Source organism: Dysidea avara, chromosome 3 (assembly GCF_963678975.1).
Source record: "Dysidea avara chromosome 3, odDysAvar1.4, whole genome shotgun sequence".
NCBI classification, from domain to species: domain Eukaryota; kingdom Metazoa; phylum Porifera; class Demospongiae; order Dictyoceratida; family Dysideidae; genus Dysidea; species Dysidea avara.
In genome coordinates this window covers 27,057,015-27,081,176 of record NC_089274.1, presented here as the reverse complement: position 1 = coordinate 27,081,176, position 24,162 = coordinate 27,057,015, and the positions used below count along the sequence as shown (strand labels likewise).

At 37.5% G+C, this 24,162-nt stretch overlaps 2 protein-coding genes and 1 long non-coding RNA gene across 3 annotated transcripts; 2 read left to right on the top strand and 1 right to left on the bottom strand.

The window, feature by feature from the left end:
* The first annotated feature begins 5,120 nt into the window (after nt 1–5,120).
* Nucleotides 5,121–7,005, top strand: LOC136250567 (uncharacterized). Its single transcript, XM_066042779.1, has 5 exons — nt 5,121–5,323; nt 5,611–5,684; nt 5,741–6,007; nt 6,139–6,393; nt 6,685–7,005. The coding sequence occupies exons 2-5, from the start codon at nt 5,618–5,620 to the stop codon at nt 6,858–6,860; spliced, it is 765 nt and encodes a 254-aa protein (XP_065898851.1). The 5' UTR covers nt 5,121–5,323; nt 5,611–5,617; the 3' UTR covers nt 6,861–7,005.
* A 562-nt stretch (nt 7,006–7,567) lies between these two features.
* Nucleotides 7,568–8,053, bottom strand: LOC136250566 (uncharacterized). The gene is made up of 3 exons (XR_010698578.1): nt 7,946–8,053; nt 7,780–7,884; nt 7,568–7,732 (listed from the first exon to the last, which is right to left on the bottom strand). It is a non-coding gene; the product is annotated as an uncharacterized lncRNA (long non-coding RNA).
* A 14,781-nt stretch (nt 8,054–22,834) lies between these two features.
* On the top strand, nt 22,835–24,162 carry LOC136248446 (TNF receptor-associated factor 4-like). The gene is made up of 2 exons (XM_066040227.1): nt 22,835–23,691; nt 23,823–24,162. The coding sequence occupies exons 1-2, from the start codon at nt 22,835–22,837 to the stop codon at nt 24,160–24,162; spliced, it is 1,197 nt and encodes a 398-aa protein (XP_065896299.1).

Below are 24,162 nucleotides of genomic sequence, written 5' to 3'. Positions count from 1 at the left end.
ATACAAATTCACAATTTTGCTATATATTATATATAGGAGCTATAGAGTATGCATTCTCATTCATTACAGAATCTCGTGCAGATATGGGGTTTAAAGATGTTATTTGTGATTTCTGCGCAGCAAAAAACAATTTGTTAATTGTTCACCATGCATCAATCTATGAATTTAAGGCATTTCAATTTCTGAAGTTATACTATAATTATAGTGGCTTCAACTATAATAAGATCAGTGGTCATCCCTTTGGCTCACATTCTAGAGAACATGCAGACTTAAGCATGTACTTTGGCACTCTATATAGCAGGGGTGTATTGGGGGGGGGTCCTGTGGTTCCAGAAACCCCTTCTGAAATTTTAACTTGTGGGTTTGCAGTGGGAACACTTGGTTTGGCAGCACAAATGTACAGAGTGAACGGGAACAGAGTATAGCTACAGTGCATTAGGAAACTTACATTGGTCCTCAAAAGTTAAGGGAGAACAAGCTAGGCCACAACATACCCCTACTATACTTTTTAAGTCTTTATAAAGGTTGAGATATTATAATAGAGCAGTCAGATGTATTCTAATAGGGCATGCAGTCTTACCAATCATTGACTTATCCCTTTCCTTCCCTATTATCAAATGCAAACTGTAAGGGATCATTTTAAAATACTTTTGACACTGATAATAATTGTACTTTGCATTTTTAGCTATGTCCTTGTAGAAATTGTAGTAAGTTTCCCCACTCATGTAACTGTAATATATTGAAGTATATGTAAGTAATTATAAGTAAGTGAGTAAGTAGTAAATAAGGCAACTGGCACTAGTTGCCAGCTGACTTTCAGATCTTGTATTTTCTTCCTCTTTGATTTCCCTAATGTATACTTGCACTTGTGTTCAATGATCTGTAAAGTAATAAATTTAAAAAAACTATTCTAATAGAACATTCATTAGAGAATGCAATTTTTACATGAGAATGATATAAATACAAGACTAGCAGCTAAATCTAAAGTTTTTAATTTGGGTCACTATATTAATGTCTGAACAGCCATAAACATTTTGTGACTTAAAGGGAACAAAGCATGTATTGAAAATAGCATATACCAAGAGTAAATGATAAGAGAGAGCTCCAGTATGGGCCTTAAAAATGAGTGCCACAAGTCTTTCTAATATTATAGTAAATTCACACTTATGATATAAGTGCTGATTGAGTGAGTCAATACTTTAGGAGGTGGTGACTTTGAGTAGCCCCTTGAAAGTTAGCCAAAACATATTAACACCCTTTCTGTAAATTCAAGGGAAGCCTGTGGACTTGTGCAGGGTTCTCATTTTTGATGAACCATACTGGAGTTATAGACACTCTCTCTGTTATCATTCCTTATACTACCCATGAAATCATAAATCTAGTAAATTTTGGAGTATTTAATGTTCAAAATCTGTCAGCAGCTGGAGCTGCACCCCCAGACTCCTGCACCTATAACTCACTATCAAATCAGAAACCACCTTGGAAAAATCCAGCATGGATATTATTCCCCTGTATTAGCTATATAGTACACAGACACATTGACTGGCAGCCAAGTATATTCATCACTAATGTCTAATTTCCCTTTCCTTTAATTAGCATATTGAACATTAACCACTCTGCTCTGTCAGTAAATTTAATCTTGCTTGGTTTGCAGTTATCATTTTCAACATTGTTGTACAGTTCTAATTCAGTGATTATCACCAGGACCAGGAACTTATAAGGTGGTATAATCAGGTCACTTGATCATGACTACACTCACCATTGCAATGATCACCAAATGTGCCAGTCATTTGTGTACAGTTTAATGGCCTTAATGCAGTGTATATAGCATCAGAAATTTGGACCATGCAAAGTTTGGACCAAATTTCAATGACAACTAATTTCACTATCTTAATTATTTATAGTACACATGTAGTAGTCTCGCATGGCCAGACCACTTTTTTTTCTTTTGTGTTGGGGTAGGTTATTTTGTGTTGGGGTAGATTCTTTTGTGTTGGGGTAGGCCTACCCCAACACAAAAGAAAAAAAAAAGTGGTCTAGCCATGCAAGACTACACATGCAGTAAGAACTTACAACACCAGCTGCATATATACATCATACATAGTAAGCTCTCCGTCTTGTCCTTGCTTTGTCTGATCATGATGTTTACCATAGAAACACTTGCTATATCAAGAGTAAATAATATCATGTTGAGTACATCATCATATACATGCAACTCTAAAACATACTGACCACAGTGCAGGAGATTGTTGCCCTGGGGAAAGTGCATTCAACACTTAGCTGAATTGTAAGTATATTTCAGTTTTCACTTAAATCCTCTCAGATTACATCAATTTGATCCACAGTGGCAATAAGAAAAGAAAGATTGCAAAATGGTCGATGTTGCCATAATGTGCACAAATCAGGACACAATGGCTGGCAGCCACACATATAATATTCCCTATGTAAGGAAATGATCTATGCTATTTGAACATCAAACCATTAGCTAATTTTGCAATTATATTTACCACCAGCACAGTCATGTTTGTTTTATTAATTCCAATAGTTTTATGTTCAATTTCTGTTTGACCTACTTGTCTCCAACAAGTATAGCTACACGCATCATTCATGAATGGAATGGTTGAGCTGAATAGTACAGTGTTTGCTATGCTATACACATGTACATGTTTGCCATGAAGCAGTGTGTTTACAAAGTGTTCACAAATCTGCATAATGAACCACCGCAAAACTCAAATACCAAGACTGATTCCATCTTAAAATCAGTGTAACAACTACTTGTCCAACAGACTGATGGACCACTGGTCCAGTGGTATTGAGATAGTGTTGGCCAGTGTAGTCCATCACGTGTCAGTCTGAGGAGACAAGTGGTTCCAATACTGGTTTAAACTGTATCAGTTTGCCTTGGTATGGCTGTGGAACATGCAAATCAACTGTGCATGAGAGGCACTATGTCAGATATCAAGTACACCAAAATAAACCATTCAGATACTATGCAGATGCAATTTAATAGTATCAAGAGCTCATAGTAACCTGCACCTTTGATACTTATAAGCTTCTGGTAGTATAATACTACAAATAACTACATAGCTACTACACCTTGCAATTTGTGACACCACATGACCAATGGTATTATGATATCATGTTGAAAATATCCTATGGTTCTGCCACTTGTGAATAGAGGTACTTCTATTTCAATGTTAGCTTAGATGGTGAGGTTAACACAATGTGGCAAAAAAATTATTAAGCTATATGCATTCATGGCTGTTACTATAAATGGTAACACACTGCGTGATGGATTTTCTAATCATGTGACAGCACTAATCACTCATATCACAATCAGCTTTTAGGCATCCTACTTTTTGACATGCATGCTGTGCCAATAACTAACACCCTTACCTGCATGTGCACACCCACATGGATATATGTAATTTTGGTTGGATAACTTTGTGGAGAGTTGACATGTTACAGATGAGTAAAGAGCTGGAATATATCCATACATTGTACTATTAGGCATGATTGTTGTCTGAGTGTCACTATAGTATAGTGAAAAATTACACAACTTTGTACATGCATGTACTGGGAATTCTCTTCAAGTGGATTGAGTACTTGCATGTAGTAGTAATGTAACACTGACTTGCAATAACATTACAGTAAATAGTAGCATGCTGACTCACTTTCTATGAATACTCCAACCTGTAGCCAAAGACCATTGTGAAATTATTTAATTATCACCACAAATTATGTAAGTATGCAACTATTCTATACATGATTAATTGTGTGGTAAAGTTTCATCACCAGTGGGGCTGAAAGGTGGGGGAAGGGGATGGGAAGGGGGATAGCTGAGTGTGCATGCAAAAGCTGAGTGTGTAACAGTCAGTCTGTCCTTTATCTGCATTACAAGAAGTATTGTTGTACTCAGCATACACATGCACACACATTGCTATATGAATGCTTATTTAAAGCATCACTGGATCCAATAAAATTGTATTTAGATTTTAGATTGTCTATATAGCTACATTGCAACAGTGTGTTTCACTACATGTAACTAGAACATTTAAGCTGTATATCATGTTAACAAAGTAAAACAAGTACATACCAGTATTATATTTATACCAGGCATTATAGGATGCTATATACTACATGGATGGTAATGTTTTATTGAGCAGGGAAATTTGTATTGATCTGTCCCTTCCTTTGAACAGACTTTTAGTGACCAGAATCCTTACATGTGTTAATGATAACAGTTTTGTAATCATTAAACAACTATTGAAACTTGATATATTAGTAGCATGAATGTATGTAAAATAGTATCACTTCACCCTATTCACAGTAGCAGATGCTAATAAAATGTATCAGCTATGTCAACAATAACACACAGTAAACTTCACATTTTGCAGTAAAGTTGATATTATGCGCACAGCAATTAAGAATCATTTACACATGCTTACCTCAACTGCAAGAATTGGTTGATTGCAGCTGCACTTGCTATCACTTAAAGTGGCTAGCTACCATGGCAAGGTGTTTACTGGTGTTATACAGATGTATATGAGTCTTATGTAAAGATGAGAAATAGAACAGTAACTGCATCACTGCAAGTGAAGGAATGATCCATCATTGCAACTAAATATACACACTTAGACTTAATCAACCACTTTAGTTATTGCTTAACTATATCTTGGCCATCCTCTCCTACCTTAAGAGACAATGTGGCGTGAGTTGATCACTACGGGTAAGTAAAAACAGTGCCGGGACCCGGGGACCCACGGAAATCCAACTCTGCTAGGAATTTTATACACCTCACAGTATTCTATACTTGTACCAGGTACCTCTGCAAGTAGTCTTGCATAGCCAATCCACTTTTTTTCTCCCCTCGCGGCATCTCGCACGATGTTTACACCAATTAGAAATTATAAGTGCCTCTAAAAGTGTCTGAAGCTGACTGCGTTTATTGGCCACTGCCTGCTGCACAGTAAGCATACTAGTCTATTATGCCGCCTAGCTACTAGAGTAGTGCATTGTACAAATGCATCATGACGTATGAAGAGCTGCTGGAACTTGCTTAGCTTGGCTTAGCTGGTAATTGTTCGCCTGCTACACAATGAGCATGCTATTCTATTACGTCACCTAGCTACTAAAGTTTAGAAACATTGTGCAAACAAATACTCTGGGAAAATAGCGAGTGACCTGTAATTAATGCAGTCGGCTTCAGACACTTTTCAGAGGCGCTTATAATTTCTAATTGGTGTAAACATCGTACGAGACGCTGCGAGGGGGGAAAAGGCTTGGGAAAAAGTGGATTGGCCATGCAAGACTACTTGTAGAGGTACCTAGTACAAGTATAGAATACTGTAAAGTGTAAAAAGTTCTAAAAATAGTTGGATTTCCGTGGGTCCCCGGGTCCTTGGTCCCCTGGTCCACTGTTTTTACCTACCCGATCACCACACATCAAATTAAATTACAGAGGGAATTTCAGTGGGTAACTTTCCACCATATAATGACATCACTTCTTCTGGACTACAAGGAATTATAAAAAGAACGTTTTGCAAGCAGTTTAATACTAAATTAAAGCAAGAAGGATTTGAGCTGAAAATATTTTCTATCAATCATTAGCTACACAATGGGCTGGCTGCAAATACTGTCTCTGATGATCTACTTTATCTTATCCTTCCAAGAGGCCATTACAGGTTAGTGGTGCTGTTTTGTTTACAACATATAGTACATAGGTGTTGCCTTGGTATAGCTGGGATGTGCAGTAAGTCAAGAGGTGCTGTACTACCAATAAAAAAATCTATGGGCAAGATGGTACAATTCATGTGTCCTCATTTTGGATGTGGAGGATCGACATACAACTTTACCCACTATAATCATGTCACTGGAGAGGCTGATCTTATCCATCAAGGTTCACACACTTACACTTGGAGAATATCAAGCCTCAGTGATGCTGGAGATTACTGTTGTAGTAAACAGTGTGATGTTGATCAACGTCAGTGTTGTATTAGAATAGAAGGTAGGAACTGAAATTCTAAACTGATTGTAGCTATATAACTATACAATTCTATATGTATATTAACTAGATGGTAATCTATGCAGTGAGTACAGGTCATGTTTGTGATTACAATAATTCTTTTACATGCATAGTTCCACCTGTGATAGAGTGGACACTTCCAGAAGCAGTTGTTGAAAACACTTCAGTCACTGGTAGCTGCAGGGCCACTGGTTATCCTAGACCATTTGTTGGTGTAATAAATAACTGTAACTATCAATACCAATACAATATGATTGATGAGTATACTAGTGAGGTAGTGTTCACTATTAAAAGTGTCACAAAGAAATGTCAGCACATCTACTGCTACACATCCAGTTCAGTAGACACAAAGAAAATACTGCTAGCTGGTGAGTATTCAACCATCAATACCACAAGTCAGTGGTGATTCTAGAGCTAACATATGGGGTATCACAGCATAGTGTAGCTATAAAGTAGAATTTCAGATGGGTATGGGGTGCAACCACCAGAAGTTACATTAATACATCCAATTTTAGAGGTTTTAAAATGGTTTAAAGACATGAAAATATTAAAATCAATAGTGCCAATCTATATTGCAACTAATCTGAGCTGCCATTGCCCCCAACCCATTTCTTAGAATCATCTATACATTACATACTTATATCAATTTTATTTCATAGAAAATGTGTGTAATGGTCAAACTAACTCAGTTCCAGTAACTTCCACTACCAAAGGAAGAAGGAGTGTAGAACCAACTGTTGAAACTAATATCCAGACACGTTCCAGTGGAAACACCATCACATCAATGATGTACATGATACTGATGATGCCACTGATTTTACTGCTTGTGCTGTGATAAATAACATGCCGGCAGTGTTATTCATAATGTTTAACAGACTGTACCTTAATGCCATTTTTAACACACAGTAATTTATTATATTCTATGTAATATATATGCTGAGTCATGAATTTAATTAAACTATTAAATATTTAAAATTTGTTTATATGCTATATATACCTGTAGTTGCACACAAAGAAATAATTAGTACAAATTATTAAGAGCCTCAATTTTGCAATAAGTATTTTATAAGGGGATGACAGCTTTAATTTACTGTTTTGTACATAAACAAAGTAGATGTTACTTTGGAATAATCACAATAACTTGTTGATAACAGATGTTCACAGTCTTTATAGACTATTCATTGTTCATACAACTCCTATAACTCTGAGGTTACAAATAACATTTGTATAAATATAAATTGTGAACTACCCTAATGGTCAGTTGTTACAGTATATTATGGTTGAAACAAGCCTCACCTCAGTATTACATATAGTTAAATGCCATTTATTAGTCAAATCTGGTTTTTTAATGCAGTATCACTGCTGCTCTATTTTTAAAAGTATGTGTGTAATGTCAGTAGTATGGCCAAATGTATTGTCAACTATTTACAGTATATGACACACGTCTGCAGTACAGACTGTACTTCAGCAGTTTCTTGATGCAACATTTACACTGAATCTCTGTTATCCTCATATATACACCAACAATGCACCCAAAAGACATTCTTCCTTCATAAACATACAATTAAGGTACACATGAAGCTATGTATAAACCAATTTACTCAATTTTTGCTATAGGAATATAGGTTGCATATCAGAGATATATAGTCTATATTACTGTGTTGTTTTTCCGCTCATTACTGCTTTAGAAAATATTCCTGTACAAAACTATAGTCACAGGATAAGAATTAAGCTATGCAGATGCAGTCATTTACCAGTACATGTTGAGATCTCTGACTAGCCAGATGGGAGCATTAGGATAGTATGAAGTAATTAAATTACACTGGCTTTCTACACTTTGGACATCTTTGTTTGGTGGCCTATAGAAGGAACAAATATTTGAAGTTGATGGTAGTCCAAGGGTGATATTACATATCATACTTCAGTATGCCAACAGCATCCCACCATAACCATCAGCTCTGACTTTCTGAAAACATGGTATCCATTTCAGAGATGGAAATATCATATGGAAGTCAGGCTTCACACACTGCAACAATATCAAGGTTATAGTGTGTAAGCATAAAATCAGATCAATACTCTCTAATACAACAGTCAACATATGATGTGAAAAAGCAATGATCACCTAAATCAGGAGCATCAGAAAGTGGTAAGGTTCAATGTTAAGGCAGTTAGTCTAGAGGGGTCTGCTCCCTCAGATGAAAATTTCACGTTTTTGATATGCTACTGTGTGCAAGGTGCTACATAGCTAGCTACCTGACAAGGAAGTGGTAAGGATCTGATCATGACCAAAAAGCACCTCTGTAATACTGTTCAACTCTTAAACCTCTACATTTAAGTTTGATAATAAACTGTAAAGAGTGTTCTGAAAGTGACTACAAATTAAGCCAAAGCCATAATTTCAGAGACATGTAAATTGACTTAATACAAATGAAGAGAACTTGAAGCTGTTCCACTTCCAGGTGAAAGAAAAGTTAGATAAGTGTTGTTTCTATCAATTGTTGCCATGCTAAGTATTGCATGTTCACTTAGTTTGGTTTCAAATTTTTTTTTATATCAGCCAAAAAGTGGTGAGACACTGGTCACACCTAGTCTGATGCTAACACATGTTCTTTTTTTCCCAGTGCTGCCCTTGCCAACCACCCCCAGCACAAGAATGCACTTGTTGGACAACTAAACGCAAAAAGGCCATGAAAGAAGACAGGCCAAATACCTTAATAAGTCAGGTGGGACTCCACTTTCACTAGATCTATTGGTGGTGGAGCCCTAGAGAGAAGACACCAATGGAGGAACATGCTCCATAAATACATTGAATGGCAGATCAAAGTAGCGAAAAGCCCAGACAGCAGTGAAGCCTAAAACTACAGAATACTCATTTCCCCACTTACAGGACAAAAGGGAAGCCAGAGCAATGGTTCAGCTATCAAAATTTAACACATTCACTCTGGACCTTTGTTGTTTTCTTTTGGTGTAATTTAGCTGCTAGTTTGTATTGTTATCTATTATAACTGTTATTATTTGTGTTCTCGCTTGTGTGTGTGTGTGTACATATTTTGTATCATAATTTTTGGTAAAAATGATTGAATCATCTAATCCAATGGAAATCCTATACATAACTGTCAAAGATTTGTAGTAAAGGTATACATTGCTAAATGACTGCATAAACTATACAGATTGTATAGGGCTATTCAGAGGTTATTATTAGGCCTGAGTCAAACATGCTCAAGTTTTTGCCCAAAACTGATGCTTTCAGGAATTTCTCAAAATTTTCACCTATTATGTTCTTCAGTGCTCCTATTATACTTGCATTATGCTCCTAGGTTAGCAACATTTCTTATGATTGTCTTAGAATGTTTTACTCAGTGGATTCTCTATTAGAGTATTTCACTACAAAGTAACTGTTTTATTAGAGAGTATTTATCTAAGCTTTGTACAATGTAGTTGAGTGTGACTGCTGTATTAGGGAGTATCAATCTATTTTCCACCTAACATACTAGGCATAGCTCTCCAGCCTATTATTATGCTGTTACTATGCTGAAATATTTGACGCAGCCCCATAGTTATTATAGGGCAGTACAACAGGTTTTGACATATGCCAACTGGCTTTTAATGTTGTGGAGATATTGCAATACAAATATCGCATGAAATTATGTAGTGTTATTTTTTGTATTGTATTGTTCTTGTTACTGTACTGATGTCTTTCTTTTTATTGTTTTTTTGTACTCCAACAAGGTGCAATGGCTTTAGCCAATTGTTGTGAGTTTTAATTATAAGTCAACCAATCAATCAATCAAATACATAAGTATTAAGCTAAGTGATTGATGTTCAAATGGTATCCTTATATGGGGAATATGTATATGTACGGCTGCCAGCCAATGATTTTATATGATATGTATAAAATTGTTCGATTCACTCAGCTTGTGTGCCAAATCTCTGGCTTTCAGTAAATACACATCAAACATTAGTTAAAGCTTACGAAGTGAAGCCTTGAGTCATTATAAAAGTTGGTGAATGAAATGAATTCCACTAGTCCAGGGGCGGATCCAGAGTTTGAAAAGAGGGGGGCGCCTTGCTGAAAAACAGTTGAAGACCAAAAAAAAAAAAAAAAAGGTCACAACAATAATAGCTAGTTATCCTTTACCAAATACATCACGTCTGTTATGTAAAATAAAATCCTATATATAGCTTCATATAGGTAAGCTACACTGCCTCATTAACATTGTGACTGCTTTATTACAATTATTAGAGTAATTGACTGCTCTATTAGAGTATCTCGATCTTGTATGCAATTTCTTGAAGGGGGGGGGGGGGGGGGGGGGGGCATTTGCCCCAAATGCCCCATCCTGGATCCGCCATTGTAGTCCATGCGAGAGTCCATGACCATGGGTGGCCTGATGGTGAAAAATTTTCTGCGTAATGCTTAGATGACATCTAGTAAGATTGGCAGAGTGTGGCTTTGCCCTCATGAAATAAGATAATTGGCTACCAAACTCAATCGGAGGATAGAATAAAAGTATAATCAAGACACACTGTAGTGTGTCGTGCGGCCCAGAAGCCGGCGCGCAACACCCGTGAGTATATTGACAGGAAGAAAGAAAACGCAATTTTCGCACCTTCGTAGCTCTGTGATGCCTTGATGAAACACGACGATTTTTGCTGTGGACATGCCCTCCAACTTCAGCATTACACATTCCAAATTTGAGCGAAATCGCTTCAAACGTTCCCGAGATATGCGACTTCAAACATTGGCTTAGTTTCTTCGTTTTTTTCTTCTTATTTGTCTTCTTATTTTTCTTCCTCTTTTCGCACACTTACAAAAACTGCTATAAAACGCGAACGCCATATCCGATTGCCTTGAAATTTGGCACACAGAAGGGGGGTATAAAGACGCATCTCGGTACCAACTTTGGCTGGAATACGATAAACAGGCAAAGAGTTATGAGCGATTATTCACAAAAAATAACACTAATATGTTGTCACGCCTAAAGGGTAAACCGCGTATGGGAAGAAGCTGAAAATTGGTGGGTGAATAGGTTAACTATTGAACCTCAAACCTTTGGTGGTTTGAAAGAAATCGAGCTTAAATCCAGGAAGATACAACGAAAAAACCAACAGTGTGTAACAATTACGCAATCGAGATTAGCTAATAAAAAACGACTGCTTGCCACGCCTACCAGATAAACTGCTTGGGGTAATACTTTTGAAAATCGTTGTACAGATGGAGTACTCATCTTAAAAAGGATCATCAATGGTGTAGAAGAATCAGACTTAAAGCCACGGAATTATAACACGAAATCCAACTTGGTGCAGCAAGTGCGAGATCGAGATACTCTAATAGAGCAGTCATCCTAATAGAGCAGTCACCCTGAAGAGAATTCAAGAGATCAGCTAGAAACAAGTAACCTGTATAGAGATCAGCTACAATCAAGTCACCCTGTAGAGAGATCAGCTACAATCAAGTCACCCTGTAGAGAGATCAGCTACAAACAATTCACCCTGTAGAGAGATCAGCTAGAAGAAGTTATCTTGTAGGGAGTTCATGCAACTATGGAAAGAAATAGTTCAGCTAGAAGAAATCACCTTGTAGAGTTCAGCTACAAAGAAACCACCATGTAGAGAATTCAGCTACAAACAAATCGCCTTGTAGAGAGATCAATAGAAGAAGTTACCTTGCAGAGAGTTCAGCTACAAAGAAACCATCATGTAGAGAGTTCAGCTACAAAGAAACCATTCTGTAAAGAGCTCAGCTGCAAACAAATCACCTGTACAGAGTTCAGCTACAAACAAATCACCCTGTAGAAAAATCAACTAGAAGAAGTTACCTTGCAGAGAGTTCAGCTACGTACAAAGAAACCACCATGTAGAGAATTCAGCTACAAACTAGTGACCCTGTAGAGACATCAGCTAGAAGAAGTTACCTTGTAGAGAGTTCAGCTACAAAGAAACCATTCTGTAAAGAACTCAGCTGCAAACAAATCACCTATACAGAATTCAGCTACAAACAAATCACCCTGTAGAGAGATCAGCTAGAAGAAGTTATCTTGTAGATAGATCAGCTACAAACAAATCACCCTGTAGAGAGATCAGCTAGAAGAAGTTACCTTGTAGAGAGTTCAGCTACAAAGAAACCATCATTTAGAGAATTCAGCTTCAAACAATCATTTGTAGAGAGTTCAGCTACAAACAAATCTCCATGTAAAGAGATCAGCTAGAAGAAGTTACCTTGTAGAGAGTTCAGCTACAAACAAATCATCCTGTAGAAAGATCAGCTAGAAGAAGTCACCTTGTAGAAAGTTCGGTTACAAAGAAACCACCATGTAGAGAGCTCAGCTACAAACTAGTGACCTTGTAGAGACATCAGCTAGAAACGTTACCTTGTAGAGAGTTCATGCAGCTACAAATAAATCATCTGTAGAGAGTTCAGCTACAAACAAATCTCCCTGTAGAGAGATCAGCTAGAAGAAGTTACCTTGCAGAGAGTTCAGCTACAAACAAATCACCCTTTAGAAAGATCAGCTAGAAGAAGTCACCTTGTAGAAAGTTCAGTTACAAAGAAACCACCATGTAGAGAGTTCAGCTACAAACTAGTGACCTTGTAGAGACATCAGCTAGAACGTTACCTTGTAGAGAGTTCAGCTACAAAGAAACCATTCTGTAAAGAGCTCAGCTGTAAACAAATCACCTGTACAGAATTCAGCTACAAACAAATCACCCTTTAGAGAGATCAGCTAGAAGAAATTACGTTGTAGATAGTTCAGCTACAAACAAATCACCCTGTAGAATGATCAGTTAGAAGAAGTTACCTTGTAGAGAGTTCAGCTACAAAGAAACCATTTTGTAAAGAGCTCAGCTGCAAGCAAATCACCTGTACAGAATTCAGCTACAAACAAATCTCCCTGTAGAGAAATCAGCTAGAAGAAATTAGAGTTCAGCTACAAAGAAACCACCATGTAGAGAGTTCAGCTGCAAAGAAATCACCCTGTAGAAAATTCAGCCATAAACAAATTGCCCTGTAGAAAGATCAGTTAGAAGAAGTTACCTTGTAGAGAGTTCAGCTACAAAGAAACCATTCTGTAAAGAGTTCAGCTGCAAGCAAATCACCTGTACAGAATTCAGCTACAAACAAATCACCCTGTAGAGAGATCAGCTAGAAGAAGTTACCTTGTAGATCGTTCAGCTACAAACAATTCACCCTGTAGAGAGAGCATCAAGAAGAAGTCACCTTGTAGAGTGTTCAGTTAAAAAGAAACCACCATGGAGATTTCTTTATAAATATATGTATTATATATATAATTTGTACATTTACTGATAAAATATTTAAAGTACATCTACTTCATCTTTTCTTCTTCCTGTGGTAAAGAAAAAAAGATAGGTTAAAAAAGTCCCAAAGCTGGCCATAGGCCGGCTTTGGGGTATACAAATACAAAAAGAAATGAAATCTAATCCAAAACAGCCAAGCTATAAAAAAAGTGTGCGGCCCTCAAAAAGGCTATGGTGAAAAAAGATGTGAAATCCAAGGTGGCGGCCAAGAAATGGCTGTGATGGTAGGTTAATGGTAAAAATTTTAATAATGACAATTTAGGTGAATTTTGTGCCAAGACCAAGCGGCACAAAAATTCACCTGAAGTGTCGTTATTACAATTTTTACCATTAACCTACCATCACAGCCATTTCTTGGCCGCCACCTTGGATTTCACATCTTTTTTCACCATAGCCTTTTTGAGGGCCGCACACTTTTTTTTACAGCTTGGCTGTTTTGGATTAGATGATACATTACACAAGTACTACCAATAGTTCAAGCTTAAGCCATTGTAATCAATTACAGTAAGTGGTGATGTGGTCATGTTTGTTGAGGTGATGTAAGTCGGGCTGCACGATTCTGTAAACGTTGAATTTATTGCCACTGACCAATACTACCATGTCTCTTGTTAGATTTCAATTAATCACTTTTATGATGTTCTATCTCTGTTTCACCTCCTTTTCTCCAACTGGACTTGCATGAGTAACTCACTCAAAGAACACTTACATATACAACATAATGATGGAACATCATGGAATGTTTGTTATGCATGTATAGGTGTGCTGCACCTGTCTCGTGCTGGCTTATCATCACATTATTTACAAGGTATTCAATCTTGGATATGTGACATCCTATATGAATATGAACTATTTCCAACATGGAGAAATGTAGCTACTAAATATTGTGCTTTTTTTTCTGAGAGGCACTCCATCAACATAATTATATATACAAAACAAATTAAAGACATTTGAGTACTAAAATGCTGCTATACAGTAACTATTAATAATGTGACAGCTGCACGACCATAAACTGGCATATATTATAATAACAAGTTGAACATCCTATGGAGGCCTCAGTACTGCTTTTGAGAATAGAAGGTACTTTTATTTCAGTGTGGGTTTAGTGGAGGTTGGAACAATGTGGAAACTTTTCACCAAGCTATGCAGTTGGTGATTGTAATTATACGTAAATGGTAATATCCCATGTGGTGGACGTTCTGACCATGTGACAGTATAATGTAACCACCAATTGCTCATGTCAGCTTTGTAGATGCCCCATGTATGTATATATACGTATATGTAATAACCTTATCTATATACACAGCCCACATCATGTGCACATAGTAATGATTCCACAAAGGTAACTTTACTGTTGAGTGTATCCATTACACTCTGTAGTATGAATGCTACTGGTAGCAAAAAATAAATTATTGATGTATTTAATGCACTGGCAATTCATATTATAGTTAGAGTGCTTATGTGCCATTATGTGGCATGCTGACTCACCTGCTATAAATAACTTAACTTGTGGCAAAACACCATTGGGGAATTACCACAAAAATAATTTAGGTATGTGTACTATAATTAATTGTTTGGTAAAGTTTCATCATCACCTAACATAGTATGAAGGGGGATCTGAGGGTGTAACAGTATGTCTGTTATTGTCATATACTGTTTACTAACACATACATGCATGCATTGCTTACACATAAGTATACATACACCATTGTACATGCATCAAGCTGCATCCTATGTCTGTATAACTACAAATATCTTACAAAGTAACACCTTCATAACTGTATGGAGCTATATGTATGTCACATGCCATGCTACTAATAATTATGAAGGATACAAAGTAACTGAAACAAGCCACATTATTTATTTATTTATTTAAGACTTTACAGCACAAGTGCTAGGTCTGTAGGACTTCTGGTCCTACAGCCTGTTTTAAAGTTGTTACAGAAAGTATGTTTGAAAAGGCGGACATTATAGCAAGCAGTAGTAGTAATAGTGATTATAGCATCCTGCTACTGTAGTATGTGTCTGCATATAGCTACTAGTCACTGGAAATCCTATTTAGTATGTACAGTCCCTTCCTCAGTCTGATGAGCCTATTTGTGACCAGAATCCTTATGTGTGTTAGTGATAACTACGTTGTAATCATTAATGGTTAGACATGATTGAAACTTAATATCATAATACACAGGAGTAATGCTGATGGTGTAAAAGATGGATAGAGGGAATACCAGTATGTAACAATCTACTTAAATATAGATTGTGTCAACAGCATATGTTTTTCGCATTTTGCTGTATGGTTAACAATCACCCTATTACAGCAATCACACATGCTCACACCATGACAGAGATATAGCTGTCTGCATGTCTAAGAGTCCCTCAGGGTGTATTGTCAGTCTCACACTAAGATACTGAGAAAGAAGTTATCTGTATTTGTGTATACACAATATGAAGGATAAATTCCATTACAGTTTAAGTTCTAGTTCAAACTTTGTATGTATTTAATAGACCACCTCAATGTTTAATATATGCCTCTTGTTTGATGTCCTTTCTTGTAATGGGCTGTGAATTTCTTTTAGTCACAGGGAAACCCATTGGGCTTCCCCCAGATTACATCATTCTATGGACATCAACATATATTAAAATGTTTCCTTTGTCTATGATCTCGGAAGAAATCAAAGTACTAACTGGCTCTTTTGGTCTTTCCTTTAGGGCACATAGACTTATATTAATTATTTTATTAGTTTCCTATCCATAAATTATACCAATGATCTTTGATAAGGTAAAGAAAACGACACAGATAGGGATAAGAAAGTAACAATTACATTATATAAGAAACATTTTTACTGTTAACAAAGAGGCTTCATTTCTACCAAGACATAAAAATTACAGAGACAGCTGAGCATCAGATTATTCAATATAATTATAGCTTTGTTCACAGATCATGTGCACATTAATCACATGATACTGCAAGTATTCAGTTCTGTTTTGGATACTTACCACTATTATTCTAACAATAATTGTAAATAAGTTTTCACCATGCTACATACTTCAGTGCCTGTGAAAATGCATATCAGAAGATCGATATTGTGACATATTAGAAGAGCTTTACTTTTTCAATACAAGACTTCGCGTACAGGATCAAATGGACTGAAACTGCTGAAACCCCATACATGCATTATAGCTAAAACAAATGTAAAGAAATATAGTCTTTTGCTGCTGGATGTACATTGGACAAATTTTAGATTTACTATACTTTAATATATGCTTTGGTTCTTTAGAACCAAGCAATCACACAGAAGCTATTTGACATGACAGTTAATTTTACATTAACTACGTATTTACCATATGTTAATGCAAAGCAGCCAAAAAACAATTCTTCTAAAAGAGTTGCTTACACCCATAAGCTCTCTATTATTCAGATAATATGGAACTGAGCATAAGGTACAACATTGCATATATAGCCATATTATAGTACTGTTAGCTAGCAGCAACGCAGATTTTTAGCAATGCAGCGCAACATGTAGTTATAGTAAAAACACATTATAATAGGCTGGTGTCAAATTTAATGTTCAGTGTTTATAAGGCCACATAAACATTTCACTGCTACCCATGCTATTCCCAGTTAATACCATACTTGCTGCATATACGCATGCTGTGCATTAGCGTTGCTATGCACGCAATTTGTCACTATGTACTAAACATGCGTCAACACTAATTGGCGCTACATTGTTAACATAAATTCTAGCAAATGAAATTGCAATTACAATTTTTTCACTGCTACCAGTGAAATACGGGATAAATTTCACTGCTACTATTGAGACTTTTGTATGGGCAGTGAAACAGGTATGGTATTAATATACATGTATCATGAACCACGATAGTGGGTTCATAATAGGGATCGCCCATGTTTTTTGCAAAAACTCTAATCGAACGTACGCCTAAAAACCACCTTGGAAAGTATCCTCCAACTCAAAACAACCGTCTAGTGGTTATTTCCAATGAGTATTGGTCCACTAGTAAGTATCAAGTAAAAAGGAAACAGTATGTGCATTTGGGACTAAACTGAAATTTGCCATTTTGTTCATCTTCATATTATTCATATTATTATTATTATTCTTCTTTTGTTTCACTCATGTACAGCAAAAGTTATTAACTTTTTCGAGCTAAAAACTATATAGCCATGCTCACTGAGTCCTTCTGCGTGTCCATGACCTATTAATAAGCCTGTATTCCACAGATTGCGAACCACCCCACCAGACCTCTCAACTCTCACGGTTTCACCGTGAGACTCAAGTTTTTGGGCCTCTCCTCAAGGTCTCACAGTTAGGTGCTAATTTCCCAAGGTCACGCTCCAGATATCAAGAATTCTCAAGGTTTTCGCCTATAAATAAAACTCAAACTCACAATCGAAAACTTTTCGTCAACTTAATATAAGAAATAGTACTCATGTGATAAATATTTAAAATTTATGGCGCTCAAATCTATAAAAGACTGGAGCCAACCTGTAACCCAAGGCTGTATTACAGCATGGTAAGGTGAATTCTCGTTTTTGTTTAGTAGTAAATAAGTTATTCTAGCATTAATGGACTTGGTTACTAAGATAGACGGTGGGACTTGAATATACCATGTGCCAGAGTGGAGGCCAGATTCGGACCTAAGCTTAGTGAAAGGATTAGTGATACCTACAATCATCACAAAGATAGGCAATCAGTAAAGCTGAATAAGCAGATTTATGATTCACGTGATGCTACACCGTGCTTGGAATTCCAGGTTGCTTAGATTCTATGTGTAGATTAACACCATAAAGCATAGAAATAAGCTGCGAATAACAGCAGTATGCATGCAGTATAGCTAGTTCATGCTTGCTGACATTCCGTGTGCGTGTTAACCCCACTGTTGCATGAGGCCATGCACTTGGGGTGTCTTAAGGTTAACTCCAGTTCCAAGTTGAGAGGTCTGCCCCACACGTCGAAATTTTTCTAAGTTCTTTTCGCCATGCACTATTGGCACAGTTCCGTATATTAAAGAAGCCATATAACAATAAAATTACAGGATTCTGTTTTGTGACTGCTTTGTTCAGTTGTAGTGTTTAATGTAGTACTCAAGGATGTAACAGCGCTTCATACACTTAGAAGATCGCGCATAGCGTCTCTGCATGGTGAGTATACTTCTTCCTGTAAGGGCACGATCGCGATTTGCTATACAAGTGACCATACAAGTGCTCTCTCACAGAAACATAATGAAGTAATAGCACTGATACCAGAGATTATTTATTGTTACATTTCCTTTCCATGCAAAGCCTCAAGTTGGGTGGAGTCAGTTAGTCATGTTAATTAAAACTATTTGTGAGTGCCTTAATTGTCTGACCACATTGTGTAAACAACATGGCTTCATGCTGCTGAATACCCATGGTGTACAATAAACATTACAGCCACACAGTATCTGACTGTATGTGTGTGCATGCAGATTAGCTAATCTACAGGCTAACTCTATATGTATAATGATGAGCCACCCTTAAGCTTTGTCTAGCTAGCCAGCCCACAACAAACCATATCTTGACTGGATGTCCTGTTGCTCTTGATCAAGGCAGGTATACCTGGAGACATGATTCAGTCCTACAGGTTCTCGTTCATGGACTCCAACAGCACTTACCTGACAGTTTTAAACTCTATGCTGACCTTCCAGGATATCTTGCTATAGTGTCTACCCTCCCAGCACTATTCCAACCAATCTTTCCTCCGCCCTTAGCAGACCTGACTTGGTTTTAGTTTCCAATAATTCCATCTGTTCATTTGTTTAGTTTCCAATAATTATCTGTTTGTTTGAACTAACTATTCCCACCAATACCCAGCAACATCTTTTGGCTGCTAGAGCTAGGAAGGAAGACCGGTATAGCTGTTTACAATATGACCTTCAGCTTTCTGGCTTATGAGTCTGTCAATCTTATTTCCATTGAGATTAGGCCAGACACAATTGCCCAAGTAGCCAATGCTTGTGAAGTGGCAAAGAAGACCATAAGATTCCTGTTTGAGCAGGCTGCTCGCATTGCTGTCTCCTGCTCATACAGAATTTTTAATTTTAGAGCCTCCCTGGACTGGGATCTATCAGTTTGCCTAAAATTGCATGCTATAATTATTATTTTTGTATCGTAATTTAATAGTGTAAGTCTTGTCAGGGCTCCTGTACTGTTTATCCAGTGCTTGGTACCCCTGAGTCTAGACCCCTGTACTTAAGTTGTATTTTGTCTTAACAAAACAAGACGTCTCCCTCTCTCTGGTGTGTGAAACAATTTATTTGTGGATGCCACATATTGTCTGTGGGAAGCCATATGCATTCACACATGTCAACATAGATTTCTTCACTGTGGTATATATGCCATGTGGAAACAGTACTCACACGAATGACAAACTCTAGCTGCACAAACTACATTATATTATCATTTAATACAACTGTGCACCAGTGAGCCAATGTTAAGTCCATGCATGCACCCATGGAAAATCTGCATGTGATTTTTATTGTATAAGGTCCTGGCTCAAACAATAAATGCACAGCCACCGACTATTTTAACTTATAATTATATACTTGTCAGAGTTCCATGTCTTGTGACAGGTAGCTAGCTCAGTATCATACCATCTGGTGTGTATTCATGAACTCTGCATTAGGATGCTAATGTGACAACATGACTATAAGAGACTTGTATCTACAATAATTATCATTATCAATAAAACAAATCCATTATTGGATTAAGTAAAAAGTACACAAACTAGATGAATAAAAAATTAGAAATTTTAAAATGGGAATAGGGATTGCTGAATAAACCCACCAAACAAGAAGGGATCGCTGGGGTGGTAATGCAAACCACAAATCCCTATTTTGACTCATTTCAAAATGACTGGAGCATGTAACTAAATATTTATGACAGAGTCAAAATAGGGATTTGTGGTTTACATTACCACCCCAGCGATCCCTTCTTGTTTGGTGGCTTTTTCAGCGATTCCTATTCCCATTTTAAAATTTCTAATTTTTTATTCATCTAGTATATATAGGATTGCCCATACCGTAAGCCATCCCTACCAGTATACCTGGACACATTGGTAGACTAAAGCATTCACTAAATCAAGAATAATGAGCCTGTAAAAAATGGTTTCAAATCCACCATTGTGCCATACTTCATCAAAATAGGCAAGTGACCCCAATTAGGCCATACCAAATTAATCTTACATTTCATGAAGTTTTATCCCAACCTGGCAGGCCAATGAAGAATAATCTAGGTGCAGGGGTTAAGGCCATTCTGAAATAAGTCCCTTACCATTGCTACTATACAGTATACACAATGTCTTATATAGGAGTCTACAACCATATTAGAAATCCTTAAAGCAAAATCAGATAAATTTTTTTACCAGTTACACTGACTTGCCGCATCCATGAGACTGAGTACCATGCTATTTGAGGATAGGGCACTATTCAAAGTTAATTGTAATAGATTTCCATTTGCAGGGGGGGGGGGGGGGGGGGGGCGGTGATGAGTATAAGGCTCGAGAGCGGACACGCGGTGAGATCAAGCCAACGCTTGTGGATACTACGCTGATGCCATGTTAACTTATCTCAGAACTCTAACTGCACACACGTGATACATTACATCATAACAATAATAACTACTAACAGTCACTATAACTAATTACAGTCAATTCCTGACATCATTTTAATGGCTCTAAACTATGCCGGTTGGCAGGCAGTCCACATTATTAGTTTTGACTTATACAGTTTCTCACAGCTATACATATAGCTAGTGAAAGTGAGTGCTTCCCTTCCCATTCACCCAGTTGATGCAAACACTTGTAGAGTAAATACTAATTCCACTCAGTTCACGGACATGATTCAGTAGCTCTATGCTTTCATGGGAACAAACTAACTAGTGGCACTGAATGTACTCATGTAATTTCAGAGCATACAATTAACCAACAATTTCAGTTTAAACTTTGACACCATGTATGTTTCTAGTTTTCACTACTTGTGATGCTGTGTTCTTACTTCATTTCTTCACTCCTACAAGGGGGTGGCACTCCAATATATCCTGTACTCCGATCTTCATCCTTGGTTAAAGTGAAAGTCAAAAGTCAAGCTAGAATTTTGCAGCTGGTCAAAGGACAAGCACGATTTTGTGAAGTATATACCACGATCGATACTTTTAGAATAGCAACGTGAACGTAATTTTACTAAAATATACTGCAATTTGGTCAAGAGTCAAGTGCAATTTTTAGCAAAAGTCAAAGGTCAAGGCTTATTTTTCGAGTTTTATCACTTTGACCGAGGACAAAGATCAGAGTACAGGCTATATTGGAGTGCTACCCCCTTGCTCCTAGCTTCAGTAATTCTGCCAGTCACCCATATGTTGCAAAAAGATGTGCCTTGTTGAAGAAGGAAATGTTCACCTCTGTAGAATTCACAACATCACTTGAGAAGATGAGGAACACCTCGAGGAACACACTGTTTTATCCACCTGCTTATCGTTCGAACAATGTGATTTCCGTAAAACAAATAAAAACGGTATGTTCACAAAAGGTGAAAATGTTCTAAGATAGAAGTGGGCCCAAAAAATAAAGTTCACTTAGGGAGGAAGGTGTAGTGGCAGTGGTGGATCCAGGGGGGGGGCACAGGGGGCACGTGCCCCCCTTCTCCTTCACTAAGATCCCTTTCAGAAAAAATTGCATACAAGATCGAGATACTCTAATAGAGCAGTCACTCTAATAAAGCAGTCACAGTGTTCATGAGGCAGTGTAGCTTAACTATGATGAAGCTATGAATAAGGATCTGAATAAAGATCTTTATATACTTTATAGTAAATATATTTGGTAAATTATTACTGTGACCTTTTTTCTTTTTTTTGCTCTTTAACTTTTGAGCAAAGTGCACCCCCCCCCTTTCCAAACTCTGGATCCACCCCTGAGTGGGGCAACTAAACTAACAAGATAACTAATCATACCTTTCTTTCCATCATCTACATCTGATCACATGCTTCTTCAGCATCACCACCAGTTGAACATCTCTAACGGCTGATTGAAATAGCTATTATATAATCATCAGTACAGCCATGTTAAGCTGCTGGTCTTCATCTGTAAGACAATCTAGTAGCCTAAGTAGCTAGGTACTAAAAAACAGCTGAACATCACCTTTTCTAGAACTAGCACTAGAGCTCTCTTGTGCTCTGAATCCCTCTCGAGACACTATGATTATAGTCTTTACTGAATCGTAGACTATATATTCACCTCTGTGTACTGCCACCTGCACCACCGACTGCACCAGAAGGAGCACTATCACGCTAAATGGTCTCATCTTTGCATGATTCAACATTCTCAGTGACTCGGACCTCACATCAGGCGATGCCACTTTAGACAAGCTGCATTTTCGGTGCATGCATATATAATTCACGTGATAAACCACGTGGACTGGTGCTGTTCTCGTTTGTGCGTCTCTATGTGATATTTCAGATAGTACATGGCTTCAGAAGTCCCTGAAACTCGTGGAGGATATAAGTACGAATTCGTCAGTACCCCGCTAGACCGTGTGATTTGCGTGATATGCCAATGTCCTAGCCGAGATCCTTACCTGTCTGTGTGCTGCGGACACGTCTTCTGTAAGTCCTGTACTCAAGAAAGGAAAGGAAGATCCAGTCCTGATACCAGTAGTGGTTGCCCCATGTGTCGAGATGAAAAGTTTGTCACGTATCCAAACAAGCAGATAGATAGAGAAGTCAAAAGTTTAGATATTTATTGCACCAATAAGAAGAGTGGTTGCAGATGGATTGACAAGCTAAGCTCGATTTGTGGCCACCTTAGTGATAACGATGGTTGTCAGTTTGCAGAAGTAGAATGTGGCAATTTATGTGGTGATAGAGTACAACGACGACACTTGCTGATTCATGAGAAAAACTATTGTTCACATCGTAAAGTCGAGTGCACCTACTGCCATGTGGAACACTTTGCTGATGGTACACATTTGAAGCTATGCCTTAAAGTACCCCTACCCTGTCCCAATTATTGCAAGGCTCATGGAAGAATCATAAACATCCCCCGTGAAGACATGGATGACCACAGGAATGTGTGCCCACTTGAAATTGTTAAGTGCGAGTATCACAAGGTGGGGTGTGATGCTGAGTTCCCGCGTAAAGACCAAAATAGACACAACGGGAAAAATACAGAAGAGCATATGATGTTCATGCAGCAAAAGATGACCAAAACTGAAGAACAGCTAAAAGGAGCCCTTAAGAGAATTAGTTCCTTAGAGAAGTGTCTACTCTTGAATCAGAGTGGTAGAATGGGCTCATCAGGTGGAAGTACAGTTGGTGCAGGATGGTATTTTCATTTGTCTTCCTTAGCAGCAATATCTCCAGTAAATAATGTTCTTCCAGTTGTTGTCAAGTTTTCAGAGCTAAGTAAGGTGAAGCAGTATATATCTTCCAGTGCTTTTTACACACGTTGTGAAGGTTACAAGATGAGCTTACGGCTGTTAATGGAGCAGGCACTCACTTGTCAATCTTTATGCGTATCATGAAAGGGGAACACGATGAGAAGCTGACATGGCCATTAAAACAGCAATTTCAAGTGACAGCCACGAATCAAGTTAGCAATGATCATCACCGTGTTATAAGGATAACATATGACAAGGATACTCCAGCTTCTTCTGCTTCTAGGGTAGAGAATGATGACGAAGGTTTAGGTTTGGGAATTGTTAACTGTATCTCTGTTGTAGACTTTTACAAAAACACCCCATTTTGTCAATATGTCAAGGATGACTGTGCTTTTTTTAAAGTGTTAGCCTTGTAA

Excerpts from the sequence above, each read along its gene's own strand:
- LOC136250567 (XM_066042779.1), top strand. The coding sequence starts at position 5,618 with ATGGGCTGGCTGCAAATACTGTCTCTGATGATCTACTTTATCTTATCC. Across the intron at positions 5,685-5,740 it reads CTTCCAAGAGGCCATTACAG|CTGGGATGTGCAGTAAGTCA; the intron begins GTTAGTGGTGCT and ends GCCTTGGTATAG. Across the intron at positions 6,008-6,138 it reads GTGTTGTATTAGAATAGAAG|TTCCACCTGTGATAGAGTGG; the intron begins GTAGGAACTGAA and ends TTACATGCATAG.
- LOC136248446 (XM_066040227.1), top strand. The coding sequence starts at position 22,835 with ATGGCTTCAGAAGTCCCTGAAACTCGTGGAGGATATAAGTACGAATTC. Across the intron at positions 23,692-23,822 it reads AGTACAGTTGGTGCAGGATG|GTTACAAGATGAGCTTACGG; the intron begins GTATTTTCATTT and ends CACGTTGTGAAG.